General features: G+C 37.9%; 1 protein-coding gene across 21 annotated transcripts in view; it reads left to right on the top strand.

The window, feature by feature from the left end:
- The window catches only part of MAP2K5 (mitogen-activated protein kinase kinase 5), a 237,867-nt gene that overhangs the window by 41,915 nt on the left and 176,463 nt on the right, over positions 1–19,489 (top strand). For all 21 annotated transcript variants that reach the window (XR_011498672.1, XR_006523191.2, XM_014856227.3 and 18 more), the window contains 2 exons: positions 5,594–5,642; positions 12,561–12,625. Coding sequence is in view for 19 of the 21 variants with exons in the window: in XM_014856227.3 (XP_014711713.1) it covers positions 5,594–5,642; positions 12,561–12,625 (114 nt within the window). In the remaining 2 variants the exon portion in view is untranslated. The remainder of the gene's footprint in view (positions 1–5,593; positions 5,643–12,560; positions 12,626–19,489) is intronic.

Here is a 19,489-nt window from a genome sequence, read left to right as displayed (position 1 = left end):
AGGAAGATAATTTTCATTAATTCATGCTAACATTGCCCTATGCTGGGGTGGATCCTAAGACTTGAGAAAGTGTTCTTCTGACAGGCCTGAGAACTTACTTCCAGACTGTTAAGATCCTCAAGTAGAAGGAATAACTTGCTTAAGCTGATAGAATTCTAGGTCATTTTGGTTATACATTCAGTTATTCAGCCAGTAAACATCATATTGCTGTACTTGAAGATGGCACTGTGAAGTGATTGCTCCGTGTGTACATATTCACGTTGGTGACTGAAAAGCCAGCATCGAGCCAGAAAACCCATTCTGTGCCCAGGTTCTTCTGGGTTTAGAGCAGCAGCCAATCTTTACATAGCCCTTCATCTGCTGAGATGTAGTCTAGGCTTCTACTTCGCCTTCCATACCCTCCCTACCCCAGAGTCTTGGTTCTTTTGCCAAGGGGCTTTACTGTAGGTAATTTAAAGTCTCTCTCACTGAATGTCTCTTTACTCTCCTGTCCTCTCCCCAAAAGTCACTTCCTTGAGAGCTTCGTGACAGCGTCAGTATGTCTACCCACCAGCTTTCCTGCTGTGAGCGCTCTACTCTTAAAGTCTGTTTCCTTCTTGAAGAATTTATTCTGTCTTAACATACAGTTAGCCTGGTTATTCACCAGTGGATCATCTCCCTTGTGGTCACAAGGGGTAGGTCTTTTAGTTCTCGTTCAAGGGCTTGGCCCTGCCGGGCAGTGCTTTACAGCTTCTCCTTTCCTGCTTGTTGGGCGTGTGCGCCATGGCCCAACAGAGTTGAGGCACGGGAACTGAGGGCCACTTGTTACACTCAGCTCCAAGAGGGCAGGGCGTTTAGTATTAGCACTACTTCCAGAAAGAGGTTATTCAGACAGACTGTCCATGAGCCTCGAAGGAAGACAAGGACTTTCCTGGTGTTTTAAATCAAAGTTCATCATGGTATAAAAAGCATGATGGAGTTGAAAAAGATGGTAAGATAGAGAAGAATGCAGGATAACTTTTCAGTTCTTTCAGATTTGGTTTTAAAACGTGAGTGGATTAGCTTGGTTTTGGCAATACTATCATTTCTGTTCACAGACTATTATAAAATCTTTGGGTTGGACAGAGACTGTCTGATCTAGTGATTCTCAGCCTTTTGTTGCAACGTCTTCCCTTAGGGATGCGACAGCCTCCCAAATAGTAATCGTAGTTTGCTCCAGTAGTGATTTCTGTTGTGGGAGGAATGCAAGTTGCAGAAGTCCTCCAGGTGATGTAATGTGCTACCCTAAGTTGGCCATTTTCTGTGCCCCATGTTGATAAGTAATCAAAAGTATTTACTGAGTGCCTCCTGTCCATTAGTTGCTGTCCTATGCACCAGGAATACAGTATGGCCCTTATCCTCTGGAGCTTGCTATCTACTAGGCATTCAGACAAAAAAAAACCCCAAATATACCAATAGTTATTACTTTATAATTGTGTTATGAAGGCAAAACAAGCAGATTTTGAAGAGAGAAAACACTAGGCAGGAATATGTTTAGATTTAGACTGGGTGCTCAGGAAAGACTCTCTGGGGAAGAGTGACATTCCCTCTAGGGCTGAAGGATGAGAAGGACCTAGCCACTTCGAGAGCCAGAGAAGGGCATTTCAGAGGGAGGGAGAGCATAAGTGAAGGCTCTGGGGTGGAGAAGGAGCTCAGCGTGTTTGTAGGTAGGCCGGTTTGGCTGGAGCCCAGGGAGAGGTACTGGACTGTGGGAGGGTGTGAAGGGAGGGGAGGAGAGCAATAGGAGTGATAGGAGAGAAGGAGGTAGACGGGAGCCAGATTGTGCAGGGGCTTGTGTTTGAATTTTCTTCTCAGTCTGTTGGGAAGCCATTAGATGGCTTTCAGCAGGAGAGTGCCACAGCCAGCTCTGTGTTTATGACTCTTTGCCTGTGGGATGGAGAATGAGAAGGAGAAGCAGCCATCGAATCCTGCTCTCCTTAGATGTTGGGCTCCACGCTTGGCAGAAGGTCATCCAGGCTCTACCTGAACATCCCTGTGGCAGGAATGCACTTTATTGGCTAAGGCAGCCCCTTCCATTTTCACGTAGCTATACCTTAGAACATTGTTTTTCATGAGCTGAGATTTGTCTTCCTTTACTGCCCACTCGTGAAGATTTAGTTTAGCCCTCAGAACAAGGCTGTTCCCTCTTCTAGGTGGTAGCTCTTCCAATCGTCTTCCTTCCAAACACATCTTCTCCTAGATTTCCTGTCTCAGTAAGTTCTCCCACATTCACCCAGTTGCTCACTCCAGGTAACCTGCTTCCTGGGCCTCCTCAGCCCCGCATCCAGTCAGTCCCTACATTTGTAGGTTCTACCTTCTGAATCACTCTAGAGTCTGTCTACTTGTCAGCACCCGTGTTGTTGCCAAGGCAGTTCAGGCTCTCTAGATGACTGCTATAGCCTTCTAATAGTTCCCCCTCCAGTCTCACCCCGTTGCAATCCCTCCTCAGCACTGCAGCCAGAGTGATCTTGCTGACACGAGTTCTAAGCCCATCATTCCTCCCTTTACTGCTCTTCACAACCTTCAAGACAAAGTGTACCCTCCAAAGCAAGTGAGCAGTGGCCTCTTACATGTGAGTCCTCTGCCCACACCAGCCCTGGCCTGCCACTCTGCCCCTTCCTACCTGACATTCCAGCTTTGCTGATGAACACATGGTGCCCTTGTTGGATCACGTTTCCTCTCCCTCCTGGGCTCTCATGTCTGCTGCTGCCTCTTTCCTGCTTTCCTCCTCTTTTAACCCCTCCTTTGCCTTCAGTCTGGATAATCTTCGTCATCTTTGAGGAACAAAACTATCATCTTCTGAAGACCATCCCTGATTATTATTACCAGCCTCCCAGTCTACACCAGGTACCCTTTCTGTGAATTCCCATGGTCCCTGTGCTTGCTTTTACTGTAGCAGTTAGCTCATTGTGTTGTAGTCGCCTCTGTCCCCCAATAGATTCTGTGCCCTTTGAGGGCAAGGACTATAGCATATTCATTGTTGAATTCCCCATTCCCAACCTGATGCTTAGAACATAGGAGACAGTCAATAATGCTTGAATGAATGAATGAACGAGCAAACAAATGTATATTCCCTTTAAGTCTGGTCTCTGAATTAAATTCTCGCAACTCACCCAGCTTTTCTGATATGATAGTATCTCTAGTTCCCTCACCCTTTTATTCTTCTTTGGATGTCTCAACGTCCCTCTTAAAGTGTTATACCCAGTTTGTAATTGTATCACATTTACATTTTAAAATGTTTTTAAGAGTGATTTTTTGGGTAGCTTAAGTCACTGTTGCCATGCAAATAAACTAAGTATTGAGTGAATTGGGGCACAAAGAAATTGCCAGGATATATACATATATTTTTTTACCAGACCAAATTGGTAGCCAGTTATTGGCATAATGAATGAAATCAGCTTTTTCCTCTTTTCCTCTCAAAGCATGAATTGGTCTTTGCCTTAGGTAGATGGCTGTTTATCAAACTGAGCTTACTAATGCACACGGTGTTCCTAGGTCATAATTACTGAATTCAAGTCCCACTGCCAAGGCAAGGCCTTTCCTGAACATCTTAGCTTTCTTCTGTAAAATTAGGATGATTCAACTTTCCGTCTATCTACCTCTGGTGTTAGGAAGATTGATGAAGCTGTATTAAGGAATCATGTTTTGTTTCTTGGATGAAAGGTGTTTTGTAAATGCAATGAATCAAAATGTTATTATTTCAAGTTGTATGACATAATGGAATATCCATGGAGAAATGTTGCCTGGGCGTTATTTCGTTATTTCTGTTTTTAGAATAATTGCGACTGTTAAATTGGGTGTCGTCTGTGGGAATACAAGGATCTAAATGTTTCCCAGAAAAAACAAAGTGTGTGTATAAGAGAGAGAGACTGACTTTGAGCAAGGTCTGTACCTTAGTTTCCTTTATAAATTAGGAATAACTGTACCTAGCAGGGTTGTAGTTATTGTACAGATTAAATCGGGATAGTAAGTAATGGCATTTAGCACAGTGCCTGGCGCATGGCCATCTCTCAATAAATGGTAGCTGCTGCTATTATTTTTTCAACTAAACTGATTTTAGGCAGTTGTTTATTTTTTGTCATATGTTTCAGCTTTAGTCCCATTCTACAAAATTCTTAACTGCCACTTCAGAGCATGAATTCTTAGCCCTGGGAGGACATTATTAAAGTTTAGACCCCCTGGTTGAGGGCGTTTAAATCTGGGGAAAGTAGGGACTAAGGCTTCAAAGTCTGCATTTGACCATAGCAGAAGTGTAAGAAGTATTTAGAAAGAGGAAGAATTATAATTTGGAAGGGTGAGTTTGATCAAATTTAAGTCTGAGATTTTCTCAAATATAACTTATTAAAGGCAGCAAATGAATGTGTGTGTGTGTGTGTGTGTGTGTTACCAGCATATAATAACCAGAACAGCAACCACCATTTACTTTATACTCAGCATATGCCAAGTCGCTGGGCTAAGTTCAAGGGTGAGAAGGGAATGGAATAATTAGAGAGGTAAGGTATGATCTGTGTTGTCAGGGAGCTTCCAGTCTTGGGGGAGGGTTTAGTGGGAAGAAAGACATCTACACAGATAACTAACACAAGGGAGGAGAGTTAATTTGGTATATGGGTAGAGGGTTAGAGTAGATAAATTAAGAATAGAGTTACCAGGCTTTAGGTTTCCAATTAGAACATTAATGGGAAGAGGTACTATTTTATACGCCACTCTACTAACTGGGCAGATGCGTACAGGTACAACTCATTATAAAGCAAGGAGGACTTCAGAGCCTTGGACACTTTCCCTAAACTCATCCACATAAATGTTTACATAGTCATATGTGTCCGGAGAAGAACATTTTCATATTCCTTAAATAACTTTGGAAGCTGGTTCTCAAACCTGTAGGAAAGGAAAGGAAAGAGAAGGCAGCTGAAATTTATTTAACACCTGCTGTGTGCAAGATGCAATACTAGGCTTTTTTAATATTTAATTTTTGTTGGTGAGCCAATAAAGTTGATATTTTCCCCATTTTATAGAAAGAGAAAAATGAGGTTCAGAGAGAATAAGTAACTTGTTCCAGAGCACACAGCTAGTGAGTACCAGGATTTATTTCTGCTACACATTTGCTTCCCAGGAAGCTCAATTGTAACTGTTAGCTATAGCAAAAGATCAGGATTTAAACTATTTTATCTTTTGAAGTTCTGTAATCTTAGTTGGCTGTGTACATTCTGAGAGTGCATTGTAAGTACTTTGTATTTAGTAGATGACAGGCTACGTAAAACAGCCACTGAAAGGCTACCCAAAGGCAGCAGAATAGCCAAGAAAAGCTCACTGAATTAGTCTGTGCGATACTCCAGCTTCATTTTGACTGTAGGCTTCTTTATTGCTTTTGACTACTAATGGGGTTTCAGCCTCTTTATTATAAAATACCTGTGCCATTTGGCCAGTTACTTTTGAAAAAAATTTATACAAGGAGAAGGATTAACGAGTGTTGTCCATGTCTACATCTAAAACAAAGGTATATTTTAGTCTGGAATTTTCAGTGATGTTCAAAGGTGTCGATGCTCATGCCATTGAAAATTATGTCTTTCCTTTTCAGCTTAAAGAAGTCTTCTGCTGAACTGAAAAAAATACTAGCCAATGGCCAGGTAGGTGTCATTGCACATTAAGATTTTTCAGATAGTAGTAACTTATTACTGTCCAGTTTTTGAATCCGTAAACTTAATAAACAGATAAAGAGTCTGTGAATTTCTCCTTGTCATAAATGAATTACATGGCTTAATTTGATTGGCAGAACAATTTGCAACACGTTCTTCAAACTGTGCTAATGGGTTTCACTCCCAGCAGATTGAAGTACCATGCACACACCCTGCTGCCATCTCAGTTTAAGAAAAGTTAATCAGTTCTGAACAAATGTGTCACCCATGGGTTGTTGAAATGGCCCGGCATCCAGAGCTGACTGTTTCTTTCATTATCTTTGGGGAGAAAAACAAAAACTGTTACTTTCTCACCTTAGCTCCTTCTTTTGTCCTGAAACCAACACTGTCTTTTTAGGGGAACAGAGTAACAGCAGACCTTTGGCATTTAAAATCCTTGGCTTTAGGAGGCCTTGGTTTGCCTAGTCAACTGGCTATCGAAAGCTGAATGACCTATCCTAGCCAGTGAGGGACAAACAGGCCTGCAGGCCAGTTATTTCTCACTAATTTTGATTCAAGTAAATGGACACATCTGAAATAGTATAGTGCTTTTAAACATACACTGGTAAATTAAGCTACCTACAGGGTCCTCGATTCTTCAATAGCAACATAAATGTGTTTTAATGTTTGTTATAGAGGAAGCCCTTTGATAGCCTTGGAGGCAGGCGCCTGTCCATTGCGATCAAGCCTGCCTATTAGGCTCTATTGACTGAGACATCTGTGTCACTGCAAATAAAAGACTCTTATTGATTTTCTTAACTGCTGTTCACTTCCCCTCCATGTTTCGAAGGCTGAAATCTTAATTATCTCAGATGCTTATTCAGTGCCTTCACACGCTGACCTCTCCAAGCCTCATTGGCATTTCATGAATCAAGTGCTTGTAGTGGAGCATGTCAAGAAGACAAAGCTGGGTCCTCACACTTGTCCTTTAATATCACCTGTAACTTTGTGGCCTAATAGATGTGTGCACCTTAAAATGGTGACTGTATAGTAGTGCTTCTGGAAGCCTTGCTTATTTAGCGCACAATCCCTTGAATACAGTTAGAAAAAGCAAGGCGATCTGGTTCTGACATCTGATTGTCCATCTAGAGTATATGAATTCTAGTCCTTAAATATTCTATGTACAGCTAAAGAGAATCTGGTGTCGTATGTAAAATTTTGATGGTCTCAAAATTTTAGGTAGTATTTACTTAATACTTTTAACTTTAAGCAGCCAAAGATTTGTTTAGATTGAAGTCCACATTTATGTCCCCCTAGTGCCCTGGATGTGTTCAGAACCAGTATGAAACAAAGCCTGACTAAAAGCAGAAATATTGAGCCAAGGATATTTATGTATCTTCAACATGCTTGCATTCTAGTTACTAATTGTAATTTATGTATGAGTCACTTGTGTTCTTCAGCTGGAAAATATATTTCAAAATTGACATAAATTCAGAAGCTTTAACTACATTTGTTCAACCTAGGCAATGGAAAATAGCCTGTCATAGATTCTTCTTTCAAAGATGAGAAACAGTTTATTTCCACTGCAAAAAACAAACATTCTGAAATGTTCCTAATGTTTTGATAACAAACCTAGTACTGTAAATATCTCAGTGGTCTCAGTTATGAGGTTCTCTGTGCTAGAAGATTGTCATGGCAATGATTTTTGACACTTAAAGACTGTTTATTGTTTTCCCTTGGGAATGTGGTAACCCCACATTAAACAGTTTGGCATTTTATTTCTTTTAAGGATTAGCCTCTATTATATTTACTTTAAATTCACAAAAACAAACAAAACAAAAACCCCCCACCTTTGGAAGTCTTCAAAGTGCCTCCTTCCTCTACTAATTCCTCAATTCCTTGATGCTATAGGGTAACTAAAGAGTGAGCGAGATTGCATTGCAGTGAGGTAATGTGCACAGTTGTGGGCGTCAATAAATTTCTGGGCTGAACACTGACACCACTTGATATGGAAGATGTAAGTCACATTTAACGATACTTTAACACTTGAGCATAGTTTTTTATTTTAGTGGTTTATGCTCTCAAGCATTAATAATGATTTGCCTTTCCACTAGCCTCCACTTAGATTTAATAAGGAATTCATATTAATCATTAAAAGAAAGGGACATGATTCTTCAAGATAATCAAATATTGACAGGTTAGAAATAGCTTTCTGCCTGGGTTCATTGATATAGGTTATGTGATATAAATATTTATTTCTTTTCTGTCACTCAGAGTAAATGCCACCAATTGATTCAGCATTGATATAGTGTCAACAGTTCATAAGAAACATTTGACTGGCTTGTGTTTTCCGATTAGTCTCTGCTCTATAAAGTGGGATTTACTAAATCTCTCCAATTGTCTGCTCATAGAGTGTGACTGCTTTCTGAAACCATTATTGCTTCAATTTGTGAAGCAAAGGTCTAGGGATAGGACTACTTTCTGTCAGACCTTTACATATAAAATAAGGATTATTTGAGCATTTTCATTGTAATGATTTATAAGCGATAGGTACTGATTCTTCTTAACACAGGCAGACAATAAACAAAGAATACTTTCTTTGCTGATCTGTAATTGAATTCCATTTCATTTTTCCCATTAATTTCATAATATTGTATTAAAACAAGCACTTTTAAAAAAGTTTAACATTTAGTGGTTGGAATGGGGATGCTATTTTTCTGTTATTGCTTTAGGATGGAGGATTTTTTCTTTCAGCTTAAAACAAATTATAAGGTATTTTTGGCATGTTTTATTGAGAGCTACAAGTCAGTACTACTGATGTGTTTTCTGTATGTATTTTTTCCACTTCAGTTTTAGTGTGGTATCATCTGTTACACATTGACCCTTGATTTGAAACTAATTATAAATGGCCGAATGGGACAATTTAAAGAATTTAAAAAGTGCACATTGGCTCCAAGGATGTACGATTTGGCCTTTGCATCTCTAATGTTGTTTTTCCTCTTTCTATTTTTTAGATTTTGTAGGAGAGGGTGACAGTGTTTCCTATTCCTGATAAATCAAGTATAAATGTACTAAGAAGTAACAGATCTATAACTAATTCTGATTCTGCTGCACATTTGGTTGTTATTTTGAGAACTTCACATGCCTTTGGAAGAACTTTTTGTGTTTAGGGAATAAAAGGAAGAAGAAAAAATAGATATTCTACTGTAAAATTAGCTTTAACAACTATATTATCACCAGTATATAAAACTCTTAGATTCTTAAGGTTTATCTCAGATCCCACATGAAGACTAAAACTTAAATGAGACTGTGTACGTAAGTCTGAACCACATGACACCCGCCTCTGCCCACACAGACGCCTTTCCGTCCCGTGGGTTGTCATGTCTACATTTCTTTCACAGCCCCTTTTTTTCAGCTGGAGCAGAGCCCAGTGCCAGTCATTTCTCCCAGGTCATTTTCTGTCTTGGCAATTGACACGTAATTGTAATTCTGGGGGCTTTTTCTTCCTCTTGCCTCATGTCTATTATTCTGGCTTTTGTTTGCTTTTAGGAAACTGAGTTATATTTAAAAATTATTTTGGTATCCTTATTGAATAAAAACTTTATTTCACCTCTTTTCTATATAAAGAGCTATGTGATTTTAAAAACACTTCTCATCTTAAAAACAAATATTGTAGCTAATGAAATTGCTCTTAACTTGTGAGTCCCTTCAGTTGATTGTTTTCCTTCCTGTGGACCAGTGCCTCTGGACGGGAGGATGTCTCTCCACACGTACACGAGATCGACTGCTAAGATACAGCAGCAAGCGCGGTATACTGAGAGACTGCATTCTGGCCTTGACTATTGTTATGGACTACCTATATCACCTAAGTGAATTGGGCTAAATGCTTAAAATGCTGTAAAATTCTGTGATTTTTATGATACCTGATCCCAACTATAACATTTAAATGTTGTACTCTGTGGGCTTATAAATTGCCCTCTTGTGTCATAATGAGCACTGTTCCTGTACTTCCTTTTGAAAAGTTTAACTAATATGCTTATCTAAACTAAAAAGGCAAAAATGTTATTAGCCGTTTGTTGATCTCTTTAATGATTTTTACATAGTTAAGATCAATTAAAGTAACCCATTTTGATCAGAGATAATGAAATTATCAAAATATTGATAAAACAACTAAATTGATTACAAATTCATGAAGTTGGCTCTAATAGTTTTCCTTGTTAAGACTCTTTTTACATGAATAATGTTCGTATACCATATAAAAATTAGAAAATTCAAATAAGCAAAAAAGAACAAGAATCTGATATTTTTTAATATAAAAATCTATCAGTCAGTTTATAGGCCAGGCAAAGGTCTATAAAACTTTAAAACACAGAAACATTTTATCCGCTTTTTTTATCGATACTGTCTTTTTAAGTGAACTTGTTCTTCAGAACCATTTTTATCTTTATAAGACACTTAAAATCTTTCTCATTATCTGAGGGATTCCAAATTTCCATCCTCGAGTTTACTTACGCAGTGCTTAGTGCACACAGACACACACGCACACACACACTCACACACCATACAACATCTCCCAGCCCCCCTGGGTCTCTCAGCCTGTCCCCTGACTGTTTGGGATACATGCCACTCCTGGTTAGGGTGAAGTGCTGGGAATGCTGGGTGGGTGGCTGCTCCACTTCTCTTTTCAACCCAGTGGGTATTAGAGGTAAAAAGATTACAATGTTGGGATTATAAAGGTTAAAGCTGCTCAGAGACATGCCGTACCTACCCCTTTGCCTTTTCTTCCTCCAATAGAATACCACAAGATCAGGCCTCCTCCAAGGTGCTAGGTCTATCTCAGGGTATTATTGCAATGTATGATATCAGTGTCTTGATGTGTGTATTTTTCTAAGAGGAAACTACTGATCTTTTTACCTGGAAGGCCGTGATCGAGTAGTGCAGGTGGAGGGGATGTGACTGCAGATGGTGGCCCCATCAGAGCCTGGGTCCTATATGCCCCCTCCCTGCATCCTGCTTACCTGTAATTCCCAGGGCCACTAATTCAGAATTTGTGGACTCGAGTGAGTGAAATTTCTCTCTCCTAGAAATTTGCTTCAAGCCATGATGAGGGTGCAGCTTGTTAGGCAAGTTAATGGCATGAATTAGGTTGTTAGAGTCATGTTTAGATTAGCTAGAGAAATGTTTTAGAGGAATTAGCCTGTTTGTACCCACAAATAGATAGCACTATTTGTGTTTGTTTCCTTCATACCCATAGATCAAAGTAAACCCAATAGCAACTCTGCTAGTTTAGCATTTCAAGTTACTTTATGTGCCACTTTTCTTCATGCTGTTTTAAAGTTTATCATTTGTCCAGAATAATGCGGTTTTTTTCTTTTATTCATGCCACACCTTTTATACAAATGAAAATGTGTTTGATGGTTTTTTCTATATTAGTAATATAAACGTAGCAAAGAACAGAATTTTGCTCAAATAGGAAAATAGTTGCCAATTTTTGACTTGTCTGTCATTTCTCTACTGACCCTAAATATAGTAATTAGCTGATTGTAAATTGCATCAGTCAGGTTGTACTATAATTAAATTGGGTGCTGGATTGGCCTTTACACATTAATCTGTCAATATTCTTTTAGGGATTGGCAAAACGGCTTGGAAAGGAAGCTGTTTCTGTTACCTGTACTATACTCCTAATTATCACAGCTCTCTGAAGCTTCAACCTCAGAAATGTATAGAAGAAAAATATTTCCCTTGATAGATGAAGGCTTGCTTTATTCAATCAGTGGAAGTTTGGAGTAGAGCAAAATATTTAAAGCTGTATTATAATGGTCTGAAAGCAGACTATTTTTTTTCCAGGTGATATTGAATTAAAAACTCCATCCATTTTCTGCCCATGCAAGGCAGTGCAATTCCCTGGAAATTGATTGTTTTTTTCAGGGCTTAGTATGGCTTTTCCTAAGCTTTAGCTGTATGGAAAATAACGCCTTTATTGAATCCACTTAGTGAATAAAGTTGGCAGTTAATTTTTAAGCAACTGGACCAGTATGTAGAAAATTAGTGAATGCATCAAATATAATCTGAGTAGTCTTCAAGTCATTTGATAAATAATTATTTAGGGAGTTCTTAAAACTCTTAAAACATTATTTTGTGGGTGCTAAAATAATTCACAACTATTCACAATACAAATGAGACTAGTATTTGTGGTATAACAGTTTTATAGAACCTGGGAAAACGTGTATGCTGTTTTATATATTAAATTATGAAAATGACTTTATAAGAATCACATGGTTATGTTTTCCCTTTATGTATTATGATATTTGACTATATGTGCATTTTAAGGTACATTGATTTGGCACTTTTCCATCAGCATAATATAATTTCTACCCAGTTATTGATGTATACTAATTTATGATTTCCAAAGAAAAGCTATATCCACTCTAGGAAGATCATTAACATCATTCAGTTAGTTTGTTTAATGTTAATTGTAGGGTCACCTGAGGAGTTTTCGGGGGCTGATTTATTTACAGATCATGGTTAGATTACTGGGTATGTGTCTGTGTGTCTTGTCTCTCCAAATTTGGCTTTGGTTATGTGCAGTGCTGTTTGGCTTTGGTTATGTGTAGTACTAGAGACTGTGTTCTTATCGGTATCTATGACCTGACCCTTTTGAGCTATGTTATATCATTCCATTTTGACACCTTTTATCAAACTTTAATGAAATGACCCAGGCAAACAAATTGTCATTAAACTTTCCATCACTTTGTCCCTTGGTATCGTCTTTTATAAATTGGACAGCAAATGTTGTATTGATCTTCTCGTTCTTGCAGCTGAACTTGAAATGACCCAGCCTGCTTGTTGTTTATGGCCCAGAGTTGCTTTTCCTTGACATTTCCATCCACAGCATGACACCCTTTTTGTTTTTCTTTCTTTCTTGTGGAGATGAATGAACAAGACATACGGTATCGAGACACTCTTGGTCATGGCAACGGAGGCACAGTCTACAAGTGAGTAGTCAATTTTGTTTAAACTTTCTATCCACTTTTGCCAAATGTGGGTATCGAACTTCTTTTTGGCAGAGATTTTTAAATGACCACAAACACTTAGATTTTATTTCCACTTTTGATTCCAAAATTCTGCAAGGCATCTATTTTCTCAGGAATTGCTTGGAAAAGTGCATTTATATTGCCTTTTTAATATTTTTGAGTCTGCATCTCTCCTGGGTGAGCAGTTAATAGTCCACCATTAGCAAGTGTACCTTTAACTGGCCTGAAGTTTAATGCATTTTTTTTCCTTTGCCCTTTAACACCATTATTATTTTTTTAACTTGCCAGCACCCTATGCTAGTCCCCTGCCTGTTTACAGCTATGCCCACTGAAAGACAAACCTGATAAATACCATTGCTTTGCCCTGTGTCAACACTCTAAGTTATTAAAAAGCCTTCATCCTGTTGTATTTCCTTCTCTCTTCACCCGACTCCCCTGAGAGAATGTCTACACATTGATGAATATGTTAAGCTATAAGATTCTCCCAAATTCCAGTTGCAGTGATCTTACCCTAAAGGAGTGTTCATTTTCATATTAAAAAATGCTAACCGTAAAAAATAGTTCTCTCGACAGGGAAGTCTTTCTCATGGAGTCATGCAAAGTTTAAACTACATAATGTAATATCTAGTACTTAATAGTCTGCAATGGTGTATGAAAAATATTCTACTAGGAATTAAAAAATCTATACTCTGTAAGAAAGCCCTGAGGGAATAATAAAGCTTTTCCTCAGAGAGCTGTTTTCCATATATACGCTAACCCTGCATCACATTATGATTGTGTTTTTACCTTAGATATTTTAACATTGATATCAATATGTATTTTCAAAGTTGTAAAATAATTTATTTTCTAATTAGTTACTAATGTTCTTAGGATTTTAAGTTCTTACTAACCACATGAATACAGGTAAAAATTACCCTATTGCCCTATGACCATGAAGGGTCATATCCTAAAATCGCAGAGCATCCTCCACACATAGATGCAGCCTTGGCATAGAATTAGATTTCTCAGGGTTGGAAGCTCCTTCAGGCTCATCTGATCAGTGCCCTACCCAGGGCAGAACCAGGGTGTGAGTCCTTTCTCCTGAATGTGGTCCTTTAAGAACTTGTGTTTACATATTTGGATTATTTCTTTCTACAGATGACTGATTATTGTGAATAGCTCGTCTGAAAGTTGAGTGCTTCCACTGCGCTAATTCAGAGAATTAAATAATAACGTATTTCTTGCACAGTCCTTGGGTCTTACCCTTAAAATGTTTGATGTCTAATGTGTCTAATGACTTTGAGGCTGCTGTTGTCATTCCCTAGGTCCTACCAACATTCCTTCCCATGCAGCCCCCAGGAGTGCATAAATAGCATCTCTTCATCCTAGTCTTCTCCTCCTTACTCGTACCTAACTTGAATTTTTACCCTGTTCTTAAGGTTCTTGGGTTCAGATACCCTTACAAAGGAAAGAAAAAGGAGCATGTATACTCTGATTTGCTTCTCTTGAGTTCCCTGGAGGGAGCAGTTTTCAAAGCCTCAACCTTTCTTCCTCTTAATGCTTTTTTTTTTTTTTTGGTGAGGAAGATTTGCCCTGAGCTAACATCTGTTGCCGATCTTCTTTTTTTTGGTTGAGGAAGATTGTCCCTGAGCCAACATCCATGTCAATCTTCCTCTATTTTGTATGTGGGACACCTCTACAACATAGCTTCATGGGCAGTGTATGGGTCCCCACGGGGTCTGGGCTGCCAAAATGGAGTGTGCAAACTTAACCACTATTCCATCAGGCCAGCCCCCTCTCTTAATGCTTTTATGCAGATAGCCAGATATAATAAAATAGGAAAGATTTCTAGCAGCTCTTTGGATTCCTTTTATTGGCTTCAAATGGGATGCAAACATATTTCTTCAGACTCCTAACCTACTTCTTATTTGTGCCATTTCACCAAATGTTTAACTTTCAAGCATATTTGTATTTTTTGATTGAAGGCCTGTTGTGAATTTACTGTCTTGGTTTATTCTAGAAGAAAGAAAACGTAAGACCACCAAACCCCAGCAGATAATTTTTATTAGAAATAATATCCTAGATGTTAAAATTCTAATCTTTTACCTTAAAAAATGTTTATTTTAAAAAAAGGAGGGAGAATACAGAGGAGTGGAAGTAACATGCCCATCCAGTAAGGAAAAATTACAGCATAAAATTATGTTAGTGTTGCTTTTTTTAGTTATTATTATTATTTTTTTTTAAGATTTTATTTTTTCCTTTTTCTCCCCAAAGCCCCCCGGTACATAGTTGTATATTCTTCATTGTGGGTCCTTCTAGTTGTGGTATGTGGGATACTGCTTCAGCGTGGTTTGATGAGCAGTGCCATGTCCGCGCCCAGGATTCGAACCAACGAAACACTGGGCTGCCTGCAGTGGAGTGCGCAAACTTAACCACTCGGCCACGGGGTTATTATTATTAATCGTGGTAAAATATACATAACATAAAATTTACCATCTCAGCCAATTTTTAGTCTGGAATTCAGTGGCATAAAGTACGTTCACGTCGTGGTGCAGCTATTGACACCCTCCATTTGCAGATCTCTTTTCATCTTGCACATCTGAAACTCTGTACCCATTAAACTCCCCATTTGCCAAGTTAATGTTTTTAGCTAAGAAGCATGGCTTGGACTTCTACGACTGGAATATCCAAGGGAACATCCTCCCGCACATCCTTAGCACAAGTTCTTTAATTTGCTAGAATGCTGTGGTGACATTAGCAACTTATTCCGAGAGTTTGTTTAGTCACCATTGCCAATGCTGAATGTGTGTTTTGTAAGATTGATTATGTTTTTGCCAGTGGTTGTTATGGAGGGTGAGTGGCAGTATCATGATCATTTTAGTAGTTTATTTTATATAGTAGATTTCTTTTAAAAAGAAGAAATTTCATTTATCTTATTGCCTAGGTGATTCTTAAGGGCACAGAACATGAAGATACCGAATTGCTTAACCGCTTGTCATTGCCTTCATTTCTGCCTGGGCTTCAGTTTGTGTTGTTCTTATATCTGTGGCTTTTAGTTCCTCACAAAAAAATGGTATGATCGTCAAGAAATGAAAATCCACTTTACTGAAGTCTCTATAAAACTAAGTGTTTGATGTGTTATGAGTGACTTTCTCCTACACTAAGTTTACCTTAATGGTGTTGACTATAAAAATTGTGATTTTTCAAACAAAATGATTACATTACAGGCTATGCTACATAAACTAGATGAAGAAAATATTGGAAAATCCACTCATTGGTAACAAAACTGCCTAATGGGCCTATTTAATTTTTTTCTTATAAAGTATAATAAAGCTAATAAATGCAAAACAAAAGTTTAATATTTCAGTCTTATCTGCTCTACTTGATGGGATGTTGTGAATTTCAAGGGATATGATATCACGTGTAACTGCAGTATATATTATTTAATGGTTGATCCCATTGTCATCCTTTAAGTTTAGATGTTCTGCCTGGTTATACAATATGAAATTCTGGGCCCAGACATTTAAACCAAATGTAGGCTCTGTGTGTAATCCCCCATTGAGCTATTCCCTGTATTGTGATAGTGACCTAGACAGGTAATTTTAAGTTGGTATTTCTTGGATTACAAATTTGGGTGAAAGGGATCACAAAGGAAATACCTTAGACTAAAGTATAGCCCAAGTCTAGGAAGAATAACAATTTAGGAAAAGGGAATGAATGCACTTTCATTATTGTTCCATTTCCCAAAGTGCTACAAGTTGCTCTAAAAAAATAAATTCAGGAAAGACACATGTTCTATTCCCCTCTGAGAGATTCACAGTTAATTTCAAAAACTTTGTGAAAGTAAAGAACAGCATTCATTGTGGTTAAGTTTGGGGCTCAGAGTTTGAATCCTCCATCTGCCACTCACTAGCTGTATGATCTTTGGAAAGTTATATAATGTCTTCTGCCTCAGTTTCGCCTTTTGTAAAACAGGGATAATAATAATATCTATAAAGTTGTTGCAAGGTTAAATGACATGTTCCATAGAAAAATCCTTAGCACTGTGACTGACTGTTACTGAAAGTTACCTAATGGAAATGGTAGTACTAATAATAGAAAAATCATTAAGCCCTGTGCTTCCTATGCTACTTGGCCATGGATTCTTTTTTTTTGAGGAACATTTATAAACATCTCACAGAATTAGAGTTGTGTGAATTAACTTTGAGAAATTCTGCATTATATTATGATACACAGTATACTTCTAGGTTCCCTTCTGTTCTCTAGTTGTCCTGTGAATATGATTTATTATTGTGTCTTACATATTAAGATTTTTTTTTTTGAGTTTCAAAGTATTTTCTCTTTTATCGTAATTTATTTTCAAATTGCTATAGGACAGCTGGTATACTGTTCAGCCCATTTTACCACTGGAAAAAGCTAGGGCTCACATTCATGTGGCCACATTCAGTGGCAAAGCCAGAACTCCACCCAGCGTCTCTTCTTTTCACTGTTTTTCCCCCAGGCAGTGTTGTTTCTCAAGGTCAAGCAGAGTCCTTTGTGTTTCCTTGTATTTTCTAGTGTACTCAGCACAGTTCTAAACATAGAGAATGAGGCAAGTGGAGGTTTTTTTCAAGCAGGTTTTAGTAGGGTTAGTTGGGCCCTTTAATTGGACCTTCCCCATAAGTAGGCAGTTTTAGAGCCTGTGTAGTTTAGAGGCTGCATAAATTGCTTTAGAACATTCACCTAGAAAAACAGAGATTTGTAAACTAAGGGCATATATTTGAATGATTAATTTTCTTTCAAATGTTAAAACTTTGAGTACTTATAATGTCCATTAACCCAACCTACTAGGTACTGTCCTCTTCTTGGATGGTATGTCACATTAAATGAACATAATTAAACATGCCCAGTTACTTTGGAAACATTCTGTGGTGATGAAGGCCAGTCACTCAGGTTTTTGCTCCCTCAATTCATTGTTTAATGGAGTCACTTAAGCTTTGAGTCCAGAAATGGAGTAATATTTAACTCTTAGGACATAAGTTGTGCTAAGTTAGTTAGCCAACAAGCACTTAAGGATCATCTTTTATATTATTTTTTTCCTTAATGCAGATTATTCAGTCTAAGACTCAAGTTGTCAGCTTTTGGGCCATGTATTCTAGTCTCTAGGTGTTTGAAAACAGCAGTGAATTTTCTACTTCCGGCTGCTTCCTACAGTACAGTTAAGGGTCTAATCTGGATTTGGGGTAGGATTTTCTCAGCGGCATGATGGGTAGCATATATGCTGCCTACATGGTGTTTTGAAGATTTGGTATATGGCATTATTTAAGAATTAATTTGGCCACAGCTAGAGGCAATTAGAAGAGGTGTTGGTCTCTTCTCCTTTCTGTTGTCTTACCTGTTTTATGGGATATTTGTTGGGCAGTAGCGTGATCATAGTCCTTGGAGATGGAACTGAGATCACGTGAACTATTAAGTTGTATTCTGCCCTTCTGATATGGCCAACTGTATGGGCCGACTAAAACATTACATTTGTGTTTTGGAGCTGGAGTTATGTCAACTCGTTATAGTTACATAATTTATTTCATGAAAATTAGAAGCTCTGGTGGTCAGTTATATAAAATGAGAAAATACATGAATTATCTAAGTGCTGTGTAGTAAACAAAATATTTCAAAACATGGGATCCCTGAGGGGAAAACGTAATAAAAAGAGTCCTTGATGAAAATATTGGGAATCACATAGTATCCAGAAAACTCTCTCATCCTCTTTCACCAGCCAATCCAAAGGTACGAAACGAAAACAGCAGTAGGTCTGACCCCAGCTCTCCTGACTGCCTCAGTGATCCCAATACTTTATGTTTTTCCCATGAAGTGCATCTTGTAAATTAAGAGTAGTTTTTAAATGGGTTTGATATTGACCCAAGAGCTAGGGTGATTGTTTGATTTATTTTAACTTTAAATTTCCAATCAAATGAAGAGCCTTTTCCTTGCAGCCAAGATCATATTTTAAACAAGCAAACAAGACATCATCTTAATGTAAAATTAAATACTTGTATATGGCCGGATTGCATTATAGTATCATGTGACAAGCAAGGATATTAATATTTTCAGAAAATCAATAAGCATTTGTCAAATAAAATTAATTATGTATGTTTCCCTCTCTGCACCTCTCAGCATTCACCACTGTAGGTTTGTTTCATACAATAATGTGTATTGTATTGATTAGAATCTAAAGAATGAACCTGAGCTCGTGGTTCTCTACACCTTTCCCACCTTTGCTTCCTCCCTCCACGTTCCTATAACTTCACACATGCTCATATCCATTATGGCAATGATGGATTATTGGCATCCAGCCAACATGACAGGATGTCATAGGTTGCTGAGCACAGATTTTCAGACTCTGTTTCCACCCGAATTAACTATTATTGAAATAGTTTATTGAGATTGAAGTATTGATCATTTTCTGCTAACCTTGGCTTAAGGGAAGGAAGAGGAGGCAGTGGTGTTTTTGAAAGACACTAAATTTCATTTAAAAAAATCTCATTTATTTAGCCTTTTCTTCTTCCTATTTTATAGCCCCTATTGTTTTATTGCTTGGAAAAGGGTATCTTGGCTTTATTTTTATGACAGTATAATTATACTTCAGAAATGCACTTGATTACTATGGGTAACAAAATTGTTCTAGTATATTGGTTTGGCCAATATTGCTATACAAACAACTTTTCAGTCAATTGAGTCTGGTAAAAATCAATACATTATGGTAATATTTCAAGTAAGAATTTGCTGAATCTAACTATTTCAACACCATCTCCTTTCAGGGAAAAATAGCTATGAAGTGGCAAGACTTCTTTGTGATATTTTAATAAAAAT

Source organism: Equus asinus, chromosome 2, assembly GCF_041296235.1.
Source record: "Equus asinus isolate D_3611 breed Donkey chromosome 2, EquAss-T2T_v2, whole genome shotgun sequence".
Lineage (NCBI taxonomy): Eukaryota > Metazoa > Chordata > Mammalia > Perissodactyla > Equidae > Equus > Equus asinus.
Note: the sequence above shows the minus strand (reverse complement) of the source record. Positions and strands in the feature narration are given on the sequence as shown.